The 15,984-nt window shown below is 52.8% G+C and overlaps 2 protein-coding genes across 7 annotated transcripts; both read right to left on the bottom strand.

Annotated features, from left to right (window-relative positions):
• Positions 1-456: 456 nt before the first annotated feature.
• On the bottom strand, positions 457-5,785 carry LOC144054054 (tryptophan 5-hydroxylase 2-like). 2 transcript variants are annotated; one of them, XM_077569111.1, is made up of 11 exons: positions 5,630-5,785; positions 4,185-4,301; positions 2,914-3,097; positions 2,725-2,825; positions 2,560-2,627; positions 2,280-2,476; positions 1,657-1,792; positions 1,443-1,569; positions 1,269-1,364; positions 1,007-1,140; positions 457-788 (listed from the first exon to the last, which is right to left on the bottom strand). In XM_077569111.1, exons 1-11 carry the CDS (start codon positions 5,783-5,785, stop codon positions 614-616), a joined length of 1,491 nt encoding a protein of 496 aa, XP_077425237.1. In that variant the 3' UTR covers positions 457-613. The 2 variants fall into 2 exon arrangements, with proteins under 2 accessions (XP_077425237.1, XP_077425236.1); XM_077569110.1 differs by having other exon boundaries at positions 4,381-5,776.
• On the bottom strand, positions 1,671-15,244 carry tbc1d15 (TBC1 domain family, member 15). Of its 5 annotated transcripts, none has more exons than XM_077569103.1 (18): positions 15,016-15,244; positions 14,223-14,324; positions 14,073-14,147; positions 13,296-13,428; positions 12,987-13,209; positions 11,817-11,919; positions 11,562-11,756; positions 9,273-9,401; positions 9,086-9,189; positions 8,336-8,430; positions 8,138-8,254; positions 7,951-8,051; positions 7,791-7,890; positions 7,606-7,703; positions 7,405-7,521; positions 7,245-7,331; positions 6,468-6,715; positions 1,671-1,792 (listed from the first exon to the last, which is right to left on the bottom strand). In XM_077569103.1, the coding sequence occupies exons 1-17, from the start codon at positions 15,040-15,042 to the stop codon at positions 6,473-6,475; spliced, it is 2,049 nt and encodes a 682-aa protein (XP_077425229.1). In that variant the 5' UTR covers positions 15,043-15,244; the 3' UTR covers positions 1,671-1,792; positions 6,468-6,472. The 5 variants fall into 5 exon arrangements, with proteins under 5 accessions (XP_077425229.1, XP_077425228.1, XP_077425231.1 ...); XM_077569102.1 differs by lacking the exon at positions 1,671-1,792 and adding an exon at positions 5,800-5,947; XM_077569105.1 differs by lacking the exon at positions 1,671-1,792 and adding an exon at positions 6,277-6,401 and having other exon boundaries at positions 6,508-6,715.
• Between the last annotated feature and the right edge of the window lie 740 nt (positions 15,245-15,984).

Here is a 15,984-nt window from a genome sequence, read left to right on the forward strand (position 1 = left end):
ACATCAGGTTTACAGCATATCAAAAACTGTGATTTATAACGGGAGTCAATGAGCCAAAATCGGGCATTATTACAAGAACTTGGTGTGAATCTCTCCCTCCTGTTTGGTAATAATTATAAATGACAGCATGGCGCCAATTTGAACTTCTACATTTTTAAACAATCCTGGTAAAATGTCAGGTCCCTAGTGTATTTTTTTCAAATGCTTTTTCTTTGATGAAAAACAGAAAAAGCCAGAAAATGGACAAATAACGCCCAGGGGTTATTGGAGCGGCTAACGGATCAATCATCTCGTTTACAAGACTGGCCTGTTCCCGCCCAAATGTCGTCATTTGCCGCTTGCGTCACGTCAAGACGCTCGCATGGACGCGGCGTCCAGAGGAAAGAAGAAAGTGACAGTGAGCGCCCCCTTGCGCATTTGCCGGCAAATGCAGACAGTCAAGTGGAAAAGCAAGCATTGTTCAGACGCTGGCATTTTATTGGGCACGTCTTATCGATGACATGAAACGCAACGGCGGACTCCCCCTCCATTCCAAATCTCTTCTGTCGGGTTCCTTTCTTGCACCTTCCGCCACGCCGATGGCGAGGGCGGCGTCTGCGGGGTGGGCGTGGTTTCAGATGCCCATGTAGGTGTTCATCTTGCCCAGAGCGTCGCACACGGTGGTCAGGTCGCCGCGGAGGTCCTGCACCACGTCCTCGATGCTGCGCGTGTCTTTCAGGAGGTCCACGGTCTGCGTGTACGGGTTGTAGTACACCGAGAACGGACGCTTGATGCTTTTGGCAAACTCGCTGAAAGAAAACAGCCGCAAAGTCACTTGAGTGCCGAATGTCGCCACGTTCTGGAGCGTCTTTTTGAAAGACTTCCGAGTCTCAGTTTCGTATTTGTTCGCTATTTAAAATGGACGACTGCAATACGTGACACTTGGTCGTATTTTGGTGCGCCATATTGATTGGTGAAAACAATCAATATGGCGGTTATTGTCGGGGTGTCAAAGGTGAAAGTTTACCGCATCTTCTGCTTGGCCTCGTCAAAACTGTCCGAGACAAAGTAAACGTCCTGGAAGGTGGTGATGAGGCATTCTTGCTTGCAGGTGCTGGCGGGGTCAAAGGGCCTCACGCAGGCCTCATCGGACAAGGCGTGCTTGAAAACGACAAAAGACAGACTAGGCCGCGCCCACCTCGGGAGGAAACCCTTGCTCAGACGAGAGGGTTCAAAGGTCATTGGGACTTTAGGAGTCAGCTGCATGCGTGCGTGCGTGCGTGCGTTACCCGGAGTTCTCCAATGGATGACAGCAAACCGGCGCCGTAGGCTCGCAGCTGACCTTCTTGCTTGCACAGGCCAAACTCAATGGTGAAGAAGTAACACTGACCACGCACACGCACACGCGTGTCACCGCAAAGACACAAGCCTGCGGAGCGCTACAAGACGTCCGCAGTACTCACCGTGGCCAACTTCTGCACGTCGTCATCGGAAGCGCCGAGAGACGCCAGCCCGATCTCCTGAGAAAACTGAGCAAACTTTGGGTCGGCCAGCAGAGGAACGTGACCCAGAAGCTCGTGACACGTGTCCCTGAAACACAACGCCCGCCGACACGCAGCATGTGAAGCGGCTCGGGTTCGCCGGGAAAAGTCTTTTGCTCCGCCGGCGGGCGCTCACGGTTCGGGCGTGTAGAGCGGGTCGGTGCTGTGGCGGATGTACTGCGTGCAGTTGAAGACTCGGTAGGCCAAACCCGCCAGGAAGTCTCGAGGCGACAGGTAGCCGGCGACGGGTCGCACGGTGAAACCGGAGCGCTCTGCAATGGTGGAAGTGTTGGAAGAAATGTACAGAAGTTATATTTACTCTTATAGTATTGCAAAGCATTTATTCATCGCGATAACCTTGTTGGAATCGTGTTAATCGAAGTTGCCTGTGAAGAAAGCAGAACCCCGCAAGACGGAACATGACTTATCACAAGAACTTATCACAAGATAGCGGCCGGAAGGTTTGGCGTTCCCCGCTTGAAACTTTCAGCATGTCTGCATTATAATCTGCACTGCAATGACACATGTCTGCGAGGCTTGCTGCTGCGCTCCCCCCGACCTTTAGAGCAGCAGCGGCTGCTTAAGCAGGGACCACCCTCAAAAAAAGGGAGGACTCGGCACAGTGTGCTTCCGAGCGGTCGGAGATTGCAAAAAGCATCAACGTCTCTCGTCTTCCTTCCTTGTCTGTTGCTTATTCAATGTTTTCCTTTGACTGGACCTGACAAGTGGCAGCAAGCGCGTGAGCGAGCGAGCGAGCACCTCGGAGGAAGCACGACACGTCCTCCAGCTGCGGGATGTTGTCGTGGCGATAGCCGCAGTGCTGGCGCAGCAGCGGCAGGTTCCGCAGGTACTCCTTGCAGGCGTGGCTAGGGTACAACTTGTTGAGCTCGCGGAAGACCACGCCCCACGTGCGCACCTCCTCCGCCGTGTACTCGATGCGGGGGATGGGCTGACCGCTGCCGACACACAAACACGGAGGCCGACGTCAGCGCAGCGAGCCGAAGCCGTCACACGGATGACGACCGCCACCGGTGCTTACAACTTGTACTTCATGGCCACCTTCACAAAATACTTGCGGCGCTGACGGTAAACTTCGTCTTTGAAGCCCTGAAGAGCAAACAAAGAAACATTCCAGTCACGTTCATGCGGACGTCCTGGCCTGGTGGCTTCAAAAGTCACACACACACACAGACGCAGACGGTACCGGGTGGTCCGCATCCAGCTCAGAGCCGTACATTAACACCCTGTGGGAGCACTGATCCAGCTGGGAGATCTTCATGGGGAACCACGGCACGTCTTCCTCATCTGCGGCACACAAACACAGCGTGGGCCTGACGGGCGTGGGCCTGACAGGCGAGCGGCGGCGGCGATCGGCGGGACGCAGCGCACTGACCGGCCTGCGTGGCCCACACGTGTGCCGGCGTGTTGAAGGACAGGATGTTGACGTGATCTTTTAGGACCTCCAGGAGCTCGTTGAAGTCCTTCTTGTCGCAGCTGCAGTCGGCAAAGATCTCCACCTCGTTGGCCACCCGCTTGGACGGGCGCGACTCGATGTGGTTCAGGTTGACACGCTTCTCCTGTTGAGGGCGAGCGTCACGTGACACGTCAAGCGCACCGCTGGACTCCGGTCCGACCTTTTGACCCGACCGCAATTGACTGTGTCATGTTTCTGCGGGGGTGGGCTTTTTCTTTCTTGTGGCTGTTGTTGTTTTTGTTTGTGGTTGCTGTTTTTTGTCTTCCCTTGTCTCGTTATGTCGAACCGCGTCCACCTGTGTGGGTCTTCCCTTCCCCAGGTGTGTGTCGTTATTTATTTAGGCCCCGTCCAGACGGAAGCTCGTTCTTCAAACAAATGTCGTCCACGCAGAAGCCTTTCAAGACTTGAAGACGCTGAGGACGTTTAACGGCTGTAATGTAGATGCCAAGACTGGAGTGGCGCTGTAGCGCAGCCACAGGGAGTAAGCGTAGAAGAAGAAGAATGAGCCACGAAAAGGAGCACTTTTTTTCGAACTTTATTGCAATCTACAGAACAAACGCGGCTTTGCTTGTATGGAAAGATGAAAAAGTCGAACACGATGGCGGCTGCTTCAAGTAACAACAGCGCTTGTTGAACGTGGGAATAAAAAAGGCAAATGTTTTGCGCAAAACGATGACTATCCGCCATTGTTGTTGACAAGCTGACGGTTTGTCACGCGAGAATTGGCGCAGACGTCATCAACGTCATGGAGCTGCGACCATCACGCCATCGCCGCATATGGCGTCCAGACGGACGCCTTTTGAAATCTTTCCACCCTGGAGCCGGCTTTCAAAAGTGATGGCGTTCAAGCTGCGATCCATCTTGTGGACAAACGGCCTAAATGCTATTGAAACGGGCTTTCGTGTGGACGGACGGGGCGGGGCCTTCATCTGCGGCGTTTGTCCAGTCGCTGTGGAAGTTGGTGCGTGAACAGCTAACCAAGTCATCCTCGTCACACCCGATGTCGAGTCACGCCGCAGCAAGCCAAGTCACATCAGGTCCTGTCACGTCACACTCGTTCCCGTCACGGCGACCAGTCCACTCACGTCCTTTGATCTGCTCCCTTTTTTCTCCCTCTGGTTCATCAATTGCACTTGATTTGCGTTTCCTGCGTTTGCGTCTGGAGGTTTCCAACTTTTGATTTGACTCACCTGGAAGAGTCGCAGCGCTCGCACCAGACAGCCCACCTCGTTCTTCAGGGAAAACACCACCGCCTGACTCGGACCGCCGGCGCTCTCGCTGATGGGACTGAAGGACGGACGGCGCGACTAGACACACACGCACAGAGAAATGTCGACATTAGCAAAGGTCAGTCGGATGTTTTGACGACGACGACGACGACGTCACCATCTGTCCACCGGTGTGGCGCAGCGGCGGACGGCGGTCGAACATGGCCGAGTCGAAGGAGAGTCCGCGTCGGCTCCAGTACTTGCTGGAGAACATCATCATGACGGGCTGCACGGCGGGAGCGGCCGCCGGCGCCTCCTGCTGGTCGTCCTTCATCACGTGCGAGGACGCCATCGGGAACCAGTGAGTGTACGAGTACCACGAGCGCTCCAGTCTCAACGCTGGCACGGCCGCCGTTGCGCAAACGCTGCGCGCGCCCTCCGCCGTCGCGCTTAAATAGGGAGGGGCCGGGGAGGAGGGGCCCCACTCTGACACCCCTCATCGTGTGTGTGTGTGTGTGTGTGTGTTGAGAAGCACAAAAGGCGGGCCAACGCGTCAGCTGATAACGACAGCAAGCACCTGCCCGTCTTGGCCAATTTCCTGTCAGTCAGGAAATGAAAGCGCCGCCTGTCAGATGTGCCGCCGATGCGGCGATAGCGAGGCGCACGCTGCATCTCGCATTCAACAGCATGCGGACGCTTGGCCAAAATCCACTTTGAAGCTGAGGGAAAAACTCATTTCAGAAAAATATTCAGTGGACTTGAAAAAGACCACTTGGAGGACTTGAGTCTCATGACTCCAGTCACACTCGATCAGGGCTGGACTGGCACCAAAAAAATAAAAATAAAATCAGCCTTGGCATTTTGAGCCCAGTCGCTCTTGCCTAACGTAGTTCTGCCACTGATGTTTGTTTGCCATCGATAATGGAAATGGATTATTGGGACCGGCCCTTCTAAATTGTGGTCTCTTATGGAAAAATGTCGGAAAATGATCATGAAAAAGCACTGCATGGGCCGGCCCAGCGGGCGTCTGCCCCCTGCGCCAGATGGCCAGTCCAGCCCTGCACACAATCAATGTTTGTCTCGAGAACGCAGAGTCATCGGCAAGCGAGTGACATCGAGTCCACGAGAGCACAAACGCAAGCCAGCACAAACGCAAGCCAACATTGCGGGTGAGGTCACGTCAGGTGAAAAGCGGAAGGTCGCCTTTTTACGCTGGGTTGAGGTGCAATCGGGTCAGGAACGGGTTTTGTTGATCATCCTAAATGAGACCAAACAAGTCTACCATCAAAAGGCCCCACCTGCACGTACGCCACGATGAGCACCGTTTGCTTTGGGGTCACATGTGAAGGTCAAGGGTCAGTCCGTCCCGGTGTACAAAAACCTCAGTGGACTTTCAAATAGTCGACCAGTTGAAGCACGTCACGTACCTCCGAGGTCGGAGTCGGGCTGCTTCCGCCATGTTTGTTGATGGTCGTGGTGGGCAAAGGTGAGGTGGCGTCCGTCCGTCCATCCGACCGTCTGGTGCGGGCTTGCGGACCTTCTTGGTGGGCTGCATCAAATTGTGCATTTGCTGTGGCCGACATCAAATCGTGGACACGTGTTGATCATGCTGAACGGCGGTCCAATTAGACGTCCGTCCGTCCATCCGTCCGTCCGTCCGTCCGTCCGTCCGTCCATCCGTCCATGTGGCTTCCCATGGAGCTCATGCAGCAGTCCATTCCGTTTGTCCAAGCTGCGGCGGACCCCTGATGTGTGAACGGCAGTGTTGATTTGTTTACCAGCTTTTGTCGACCTTTGTTCGCGTCTCAATAATTGGTGAGGCGACTTTTTACCGTTTTTACAGCTCGGCACAAAACGCCGCAAATTGCCACCGAATCAAGTCTGATGATTCAAGTGACATTTTCAAGGTCAACCAGAGTGAAAGACCTTTGGCACTTTCGTCCTAAGTCGTTGGGCTTTTGGTTTCCTTTTCCCATACGTGCCTTGCTCAAAGGTTGGCAAACAAACACGAGCCGTCTGATTCGAAATCGGCGTGAAAGTTTCGTCATGCAAATCAAAGTCAAGCCATGAAAAGTAGAAGAGAAACTTTTTAATGTTGACATCTGCTGCCAAGCAACCGACACGATGACGACGGTGACGACCCGCGTGCTCCAAAATGTCTTCTCCTTCACAAAATGTGTCGGGGACGGATGCAACTTCCTGTCCAGCGGCACAGACCACAAAAAAGTGCAGGCGGTAAAAAAGAAGAAGAAAAAAAAAGCCCACCTTGGCTACGACATGAAGGCGACTTTGCTGAGATGCTGACAGTCGACGACGCGCAAGCAAGAGTTGGAGTTGGCGCACGCGCGTCGCTCTCGATGCAACGAGGACGCCGCCGCCGACTCCGCCGCCGCCACCGACTCCGCCGCCGCCGCCGACTCCGCCGCCGCCGCCTCCGACTCCGCGTCCCCGCTCAGGTTGCGGCCAGCTTCCGAGTCCAACGGCAGGATGTCGACCACGGAATGCGGGAGGCCCTGCGGACGGCGCGTGATCGTCAGACATGGCAGACGTGACACGGTCGCCGCATGCAAAGCAAAATCTTCAAGTCAAACAAGGTCAACGCGCTCTTGGAAAACAAACGCGCTTGTAGCACATCATCATCATCATCAACATCGTCATCATCATCATCAGTTCCAAAACTTGAGGACGTTCCGATGCTTGAATCATTCATTGCAGAGCCATTCATAGTTTGGCCAAGTCGGCTTCAGCAGGGTAACAAGATGGCGTCCACATCTTGCTGATTTGTCAACTGCTGGTCGCATGACACACGGACGCCATCTTGTTACCCTGCTGAAGCCGACTTGGCCAAAGGCTCTGATCGATTGGACAATTTGATTGCATTTTTTCAGCCATGAAAATGACTCGAGTGGAAAATGGAGCCCTGCTGACCCGCGTGCCCTTTTCATGTTTGTGTGACGAAAACAAAGACGGCGCCGGTCGTCCTCCGCCTCGGGTGTCGTTTGGCGGCGCACGTTTGTGTGTTGCGGATGCGCCGGCCGCTACCTGACACTTCCCGATCTGCATCCAGATGCTTTCCGCCTTGGCCAGGATTTCCTCCACGTCCAGCTTCATGGAGAGCTCGTTGACGTGCTGGCCAAAGCAAAGGCGCCGGTTACGCCACAAGACAAACGGACGGCGGCGGACGGACGAGCGTCACGTTTACTTTGAGGATCTGGTTGAAGTCAAACTTCTCCTCCATGATGATCTTCTTCTCCGCGTCCAAGATGGCGCAGCACAGCAAAAGATGGAAGTTGCCACAAGGCAGGCCCGTCCACATCACCTGAGCACAAAGACGGCGGGTCAGCCGGGCGGGTCAGCCGGGCGGCTCGCGCCAAGCGGCTCGCGACCCCGACGCCGCGCTGACCTCCCACAGCCTGAGGACGTCGTGGAAGCAGAACTCCCTCTTGAAGCGGATCAGCAGCCAGCGGAAGCAGAAGTACAGGTAACCCGAATCCTGAGATTCTGAAAATGCAGGTCAAAGGGCGTCAAGCCCAAAACACTTTGGCTTGGTTGACAAATTCGCCGGAAGCTTTGGTGTGCTTTGCATACCCAGATAGTTGCAGAAGTTTGGATCCAGCAGCCTGAGCAGCGAGCTGAGCTGGATCAGCTGCGTCTTCATGCCTTGCATTTGCTCCTCAAAGTTGGGACGCTGCAAAACGCCAAGCGTCGGTCGGCCGGCCAATCGCGAGCGGCGTTGACTTCAACTCACCATCTGCTCCATGAAGGAGACGAAGCACCAGAAAGCGTCCACCTCGTTGTCCATCACGAAGACGATGGGCGACAGCAGGTCGCTCATGCCCTGCACGTAACCTGCACGCACGCACGCACACACGCACGCACGGTCAGCACACACGCCGGCGGCAGCCGACGGCAGCCGACGGCGGCCGTGAGCTCACCCAGGTCAAAGTCGTACATGCAGTAGGTCATGAGGATGTCGTGCAGGAGGACCAGACCCGGGTTATCCGTCCCCTCGTAGAATCGATTGCTTCGGTCTGTCCGGTTGACATCTTTCTCTGGAAACGGCGGACTGTGAGAGAGGCGGGCGAGCGAGCGGGCGAGCGAGCGGGCGAGCGACGGCGACGGCGACTTCTCACCGATCAGACTCCTGTAGTCCCGAAGTCGCGAGTTCCTTCGCTCCTGCTCGTCGCTCACCGACTTCCACTGCAGCTTCATGCGGAAGTATTCGTCCCTGCAACAGCAACTTCACATCCGTCACACTCGCAGGACGGCCGCTCGCACCCTCGAGCGATCCTGGGCCGCGTATGCGCAGCCGAGGACAATTTGGAGTCTGGGATGAGCCCAAAGGTCGCCGCCGCCGCCGTCGTCGTCGTCAAACCGCGCCAGCACAAAGCTTTTGCGCAACGGATTTTGTTTGCATCGCAACTCTTAAACTGCTTGTTTGTCGCCGCCGTCGGCCGACGACCGCTCCAGGGTGTATCTCGCCTCTCGTCCGACGTCGGATGGCTTCAACTCCGGCACACCCGCAACGTTAACCAGGGTGAGCCTCGCCAGCCATTGGCTCATGAACGCACTTTGAAAAAGTGACGCTTAAAAACGGGCTCAACTCGTCGTCAGCTTTTTGGGGGAAGCAAATGTTGTGAAAATGGCCGACTGGTCACGTGACACGCCGAATGTGAACATTTCTTTCTTCGTGTAGCAAATGTTATTGTTCCTAAATAAAATACTTTGTGTTCAATAGGACAATCAAATGTTTTTGTGTTTTTACGAGCAAAATCTTTTTTGTAACGGACATTTGGAATGAGATTTGCATATTTGGTCAGAATCGCCAAAGCAGCCGAGTCGCGGCGCGGCGAGCGTGACGACGCCGAGCGGTCGCTACGTACGTTTTGCTCCTCTGCAGACTTTTCCTCTGGTCCAGCGTGCTGTTCCAGGGGAAATAGCCCAAAAGAAACTTCCAGGCTTCTTTCCTCAGCGCGTGGCACAAACCCTGCGCGGGGACCAAAGCACAAGCGCCGTCAAAGCTAAAGCTAAAGCTAAAGCTAAAGCGGAACACGATGGAACGCGACGCACCCCCCTGAAGATGTCGTCCTGCAGCCGGCCGACGTGCGTCAGGCGACCGTCCTGGTCCTGATGCGCGTTCCACGTGGACACCGACACCGGCGCGCTCCTCGACACCTGCGCCCGCGGCCCCAGGTCCACCTGGGGGGCGCACGCACACACATCACAGGCAGCAAACATACTCACAACAAAAGTCTTTCTGCGCGTCAACGTTTCCGTGGCAACAATCTGCCGTCCAAATGGAACTTTCCCATTGCCTTTGAGGAATGCCAAGGAAGCGGCAAAAGTCCTCCAAGGGGGCATGCGGCCATCTTGCCGACGTCACATGACCACCAGCGCAAGACAGCCGAGCCGTGATTGGTCCTTGCATGAGCCCGCCCAGATCTCTGAAATGCATTTTGCCGCTTGCTTCACATTCCGCAAACGACGACATCATCTTTTTCCTTCAAGTGACGCTCGACGTTCCCTCGTGCCATTTATGGCATGACGTCATCCGCGCAGGTTGAGAAAAACGGTCGGACAAAACCAAGCCGAGTCCAAACGAGTGCGGTTTCACCAACCCGTCGGCCGGCCCGTTTATTGGCTGTTTTCCACTTGATTCGATTATCTGGCAAGGATTGTGGCTCCTTTTTGCACAATGTGAGTCATGATTTGAATTCGTAACTCATTGGCAGCCATTTTGACTGACGCAACCCCCTTCGCTCCCGGCTGTTTGACTGGATTCGGCCCACAGAATATTCGCTTCTATTGCTATCAAAAGTACCAAAAGAAAGATCAGAGTCTCTGCTTTGGGCTTCCATTTCAATTTTGCAGCAATTAGCGTTCAAATCTAGCTAAGTTTCATCTTATTCACAAATCTGGGAAAAGAGCTTGTTGCAACCTGGCCCTTGTTGATCTCTTATACGCTGCTGCCACCTGCTGGCCGTTTTTGAAACGAGGCCGGTCCTCGGGGCTCACTATTCCGCCTGTTTTCCATGTCTCCCCATTCCAACGCAGGTGAAGATGGTCATCTGGCTTCTCCGCAGCTTGCTGACGAACTGTCATCAGAATCAGCTGCGTGTCCAACAGGGAGACGTGGAAGACGGGACTGGACGGGGGGCCCAAAGGACGGCTCCAGCATTCAAAACTAAAACTCATCAAGACTTCTTGGGGCGCACGCTAATACTTCGAGCTACCGGACATAGAATATCCCATTTTCAATTGCTACTGCCACCTGCTGACGAAAAATGAAACTGCACATAGCCTTCTTCACAGACACACCGCGCACGAGACGTCACATCTGCAGACAGGGCGCGGGAAATTCAAACCCCAATCCGATCTGACAACTATTAGGAGTAGCCATTGTGAGCAGCTGAGGTGTTCATCTACCAATTAGAAGACATGCCAGTCATAAAAAATATATATATATTTTGGGGGGAAAGTTCCATATTGCAGCCATAACCCCATGGGCGTTATTTGTCCATTTTCTGGCCTTTTCTGTTTTTCATCGAAGAAAAAGCATTTGAAAAAAATACACTAGGGACCTGACATTTTACCAGGATTGTTTAAAAATGTAGAAGTTCAAATTGGCACCATGCTGTCATTTATAATTATTACCAAACAGGAGGGAGAGATTCACACCAAGTTCTTGTAATAATGCCCGATTTTGGCTCATTGACTCCCGTTATAAATCACAGTTTTTGATATGCTGTAAACCTGATGTGTTATAATGCATTTTCCGTGATTACTGATGCAATCGCTTCTTTGACGAGTCATAAACATGAAAATAGAGGAATTTGTGTCTTTAGAGTGTTAACACAAAAATCCACTAGGTGGCGCCAAAGGCTAATAAATGAATACAAAATGCATGCATCAAAAAATTATATTGTTATGACTTATGGACTTGTTTGAGCCTCTAAATATGTCATATGAAATATTCAAATTAGACTTTTATTTTATATATATATACAGCATAGTTATTCTTGCTATTAGCATAATACTGCTATTATTGTCCATAGGGGGCATTAAAAAATATATATATATATATATATATATATATGTGTAGATAGGTCTGATGCCACTGAACATTTTGAGTGGTTGAAAGTGAAAAAAATAGCTATCTCAATTCAAAGGAAATGCCGGATTTTGGCAAAATTACAAAAATTTAATCAAACTATAATAATGCCCAGGGGGTTAAAAGCGACCGTTTTATCGAAATTTGTATTGTGAAATCTGGACAATGCGGAAGACTTGGCATCTTGACGTTGTGCAAAGTGAAGATTGGCCGGACGTGACGTACGGACGGACGGACGGACATCTCACCCTGGTGATGACCTCAAAGCCCGGCTCCTCCTGCTGGTTGATCTCCAGGCCGGGGATGAGCTCGCCCAGCAGGTGGGCGACCTCCTCCGGGGGGCGCTGGTGCTGCTCCTCCGTCCCGCGGAAGGCGTCGAAGATGTAGTTGGTGACTTTGGAGAAGCGGCCCAACGTGGCCACGTACGGATCCTTGCGCAACTTCTGCCGGACGCAGCGGCCGCGTCAGTACGTGCGCGCGTGCGTCAGCGTGTCAAGACTTACGTGGACCAGGCCAAAGTTGTGCTCGTCCGCCAGGTTCTCGAAGGACTGACTCAGAACCTTGCTGGAAGAGCCGATCAGCAGACGAGACGGGTCCTGCGCGCACCTGCCAAATGTAATCCAGCGTCGTCAGCAAACGGCAAAAACAAAATCAATAGTCAGCTTGGCATCCGTTCTCATTTTTTAAGCACATTTACTGGAAAAAAATGCGCAAAACGGACGACGGTGCCACTCGTGCTCGTTTCCATCGGTTGCTCTTTTGCCAATATTGAGGGGACTCCGCCGCTGCAGGTGGCGCTGTACACCATAGAGATGGGCTCCACCACTCATTTAAAAGAAGAAGACGACGAGCAGGAAAAGACTGCGCCGCGCGATGACGTCGTCGTACGAGTTTGCTTTTGCTGTTTTCCATCTAAAATGGCTTCTTTTATTCCAAAAAGATTTGCGTTTGGTCGCACCCCCAAGCATACCTGACTTAATCGTCCGCCATTGCTTTGGGATTACAAACGTACGTGTGACGTCATATCCGATCAAAACGGGCGACGTGTCCAGTCTCGCTTTCCATTGCCAAAATTGACATTTCCCATACACTTCAAAGTAAACCTACTCCTAGCGGGAAGAACTTCTTCTCTCCTCTTTTTTTTTCTAGCGTTCCCATTCAGTTTTATTTGTTGCATTTCTTGAAAATTGGAATAAAAATGGCTGGATGGTAACCCAACTACTGGCCGCCGTTGCACGTTTGGTGGCCAACTGCAGCATCTTCTCCATCGTGGGCGGCCTTTTTTTTTTTTGCATGCCAACTTTCCTGAAGTCCAACTTAGGAAATGACCATTTTGCATTTGTTTTCCTTCCGTTTGACAGTAAACATCAACTGCGAGTGACAAATCAAGCGCTTGCAGAGAGCATGCTGAATTTCTTATTTGGTCAACTGTCAGACACAAGCAGGCAGAAAAACAAGATTTGAAAAAGCTTCTTTGTTATGGTAGAGGTTCAAGTGTGTGTGTGTGTGTGTTGTGAGGATGTAAGCGGATTTGGCCTCAGCTCAATTTCCTGTGTGACGGTCTGCGATAAGACTTTTCATAAGCTGATATTTGCTTCAAAGGGAGACAATTAGCATATAAATGAAGTGCTTGGGCGCCACTGGCCTCCGATTCGGCGAGCGCTTGTACTCACTGGCTGAGCGCGGCCACTCGGCTCAGACCGTCCAGGAGCTCTTTGCTGCCGCCCTGCTGGAAGTGCAGCGTGGGCAGCGACGACGAGGACCCCTTGAGCGTGAAGAGCAGCGCGGGCGCGTCGCAGCGCTGCCGGCGTTCCTCTTGGAGCGTGACGGCGGCCAGCTGAGCCAGGCTGACGGAAAAGAAGCGGCCGCCGCGCGCGTGGACACCCGCGGCCGAACCTGACAGACGGGAAGGAGGGAGGAAGGACGCGTCAGCCGGCAGGCCGTTACAAAGAAAACGCCTTTGCCATTCAGCTTGCGCCGACCCTCTCCGGCGGCGCACGCCTTCTTCTTGAAGGGCGCGGCGTTGATCAGGTCCCACTCCGTCTCGTAGCTGTGCTGGCTCTCCAACGGGCGCGGGCCGCCGTCCTGGTCCCACTCCATCACCGAGCTGGAGTCCTGCTGGCACAGCAGAGGGCGCCCGCGTGCGCACGCACACACGCAGGAAGCGCCAGGATGGCCAACCGGGATGCGCCTCAGCACACGTGGCAAAGTGCATGTCCACTTCCAGCACTTGCTCAAATCTCAACCACAAATTGTCATAGGCACCAAATCGTAACGCACGCACGCACACATTTGCTCGCAGATGTTTTGAAGGCGCGGTCGTCTCAATCGGCATCACGTCGTTTTTGTCAGGAGGGAGAAGATTTTGCTGGAACAACAACTTTGTTTGCAACAAACGGCAGCTGACAAAATTTGTGTTTGATGCACGTTGAAAAGAAGACCAAATTCAAAAAAAAAATGTAAAAAAAGGAAACGTTGCCGCTGCGAAAATGTCAAAATAAGAACTGACGGCTAAACAACCTAAAAATGTTTTTGCATTTGTTTAACAAAATATTATTCATATACTAATTCTTTTGATAAAAATATATAGAATACATGTATAATATTTGTATTTTATTACGCAAGGCTTCTTTGTCATTGAAAGATGGAAGTCTGGTGACTTGATGAACACATAAGTGGCGAGCGGGGCCATCGGGAGTCAAATTGTGATTGGTCGATGAGCAAACTGGTCATTTGAGCTGGTCTGTTCACGCACGCACCTTGGCGGCACATAAGATGTGAGAAGGGTCCACGGAATCCTCCAGCGGCGTGAACTCCATCAGGATGTCAGCATCCTGCCAAGGGGGACATCCAAAACACTTTTCACTAAATTGCTCCTCCATCCATCTGGAAATGAAGACGTTACAAACCTTCTCAACAATTCGAAGCGAACCACAAACAAGAAAATCTTCTTGCGCGTCCTCTTCATCTCCACTTGGATGCACGAAGACGCCTTCCAGCTCAAACACAACCTGAAGACAACACACAAGCGGACGGAAAGAAAGGTTGACGTGAAGTGCAACTAACTAACTAACTAACTAACGCGGGCGGCTGTTTGGAGCAGGCTCGCGACGGCTGTCACATTTGCAAAGGCAGCAATTCTGCGCAACTTCAAATCTTGTTCTCTGTTGTCAATACAGGGCAGGCCATCTGGCGGCCACGACAGACATTAGCAAACCCACCCCCAGTTAAAAAAAAAGAAAGAACAAACATGGCAGCAAAGCACTGTTTGTGTCCCAAAAACGGTCACTACAGCGAAGGATTGTGGGTAATTCCGCATGCGATGAGCACAAGCTGAACAAATCGTCTCGTTCAGCATCAGCTCATTTGGATTGGACAAGTGACAGGAAGTGCAAGTCAACATTCAGGCCGCAATAAAACACGTTTAGCATTTAGCAAGTTGTCTTAATGTCAATTTCGGCGGAGAATAAACTTGAAGCGGCAGCCGCTCTAGTTGACGGCGCGTGCCGTGTTGCTAGCTGCTTGCTTGCTAGCTAGTTAGCTTAGCTAGCAAGCTTGCTGCCGCTGCAACGGCGGCACGCTCACGAGCAGCGGCGGGGAAATGAGCGTCGAAAACGGCGGCGGCTGGCGTCCTTCCGACAACGTCGTCAGAGCTGCGCTTCCTCGTCGACCGTTCTCAGGAGAGACGCGCCTTGTTTTTACCTTTGCAGCAGAGGAGTCGGCCGCCATGTCGCCAACGAGTCACGTGCCTGTCGAACGCCACAACAACACAGACGTCAGCTTCCGGTTAGCTTCCGCTTCACGTCCTGGACATGACCCGCCCTTCTCGGCCTCCGATTGGCTCATCAGTCCAGTACCAGCCGATTATGATGTAAAATGTCCTCCAATTCTGCAATGACGTGGATGCAGTACCACTGGTTGTAGGGCAATATAATAACAGTACTTGTCATGACCTGTTGGAGCTGCCTTGTTTGTGGTCTTTTGTCTCCCTCTACAGGCGTTCTTGTGTAGTTGTTTTTCTGTTGACTCCGGCTGTGTTCCGGCAGTTGATCACATGACACCACCAGTGACTAGTGGGCAGTGCGAAAACCACACGCTCGTGATGATAACTTACATTGATGTCTCTGCATTTGGCAGTTTGTAACTAATGGTTGTGTTTTTATAGTCAGGATCGAGCCAACAGGATCGAGCAGATTCACCTCCAATGGGCACTAAGGGCTAATATTCGGATTCACTGCATGCAAGGGGACTAACTCTACAGGTGCTGCCCCCCTCTGGCTGGGCGTGGGCGGGTCTGCCCCTCTGTTGGCTGCTGGGTGGCGGTTGCGTCTTGGTCGTTCCCTGGGTCTCGTGGGGGGTGCTGTGTTGCGGGGCTCTCCCTGGTGTTCGGGGCGGCGCGGCCCCTGCGCGGTCCGTCGCTCTGGGCCCGGCGACGCGGTTCGGGGCCTGTGGGCCGCCAGGGTGCCCCGTGGTTCCCTCCCCTCCCCCTTGCTCCCCCTTGCTTCCTCTCCCTCTTCGCCTCTTTGCATTTCTAACGCCAGTGATGTTGCAGTTAAGTGTAGGTTGCATTGTAGATTATTTTCACATTATGCACAGCTACTTGTGTTGCCATTTACGTTTGTGCTCGCATGTATAGTTTAGTGACATATTATTGCATTGTATATTTCAGTT

Source organism: Vanacampus margaritifer, chromosome 6 (genome assembly GCF_051991255.1).
Source record: "Vanacampus margaritifer isolate UIUO_Vmar chromosome 6, RoL_Vmar_1.0, whole genome shotgun sequence".
NCBI lineage: Eukaryota > Metazoa > Chordata > Actinopteri > Syngnathiformes > Syngnathidae > Vanacampus > Vanacampus margaritifer.

Coding starts and splice junctions, on each gene's coding strand:
- tbc1d15 (XM_077569103.1), bottom strand. CDS start 15,042: ATGGCGGCCGACTCCTCTGCTGCAAAG. Junction 13,429..14,072: donor ACATCTTATGTGCCGCCAAG/GTGCGTGCGTGA, acceptor CTGTGCCAGCAG/GACTCCAGCTCGGTGATGGA. Junction 6,716..7,244: donor TGCAGATCGGGAAGTGTCAG/GTAGCGGCCGGC, acceptor CGCCGTCCGCAG/GGCCTCCCGCATTCCGTGGT.
- LOC144054054 (XM_077569110.1), bottom strand. CDS start 4,554: ATGGCGTCCTCGCACGTGATGAAGGACGACCAGCAGGAGGCGCCGGCG. Junction 1,793..2,279: donor CGTGTCGTGCTTCCTCCGAG/GTGCTCGCTCGC, acceptor CCACCATTGCAG/AGCGCTCCGGTTTCACCGTG. Junction 1,141..1,268: donor CATCCATTGGAGAACTCCGG/GTAACGCACGCA, acceptor GTCGTTTTCAAG/CACGCCTTGTCCGATGAGGC.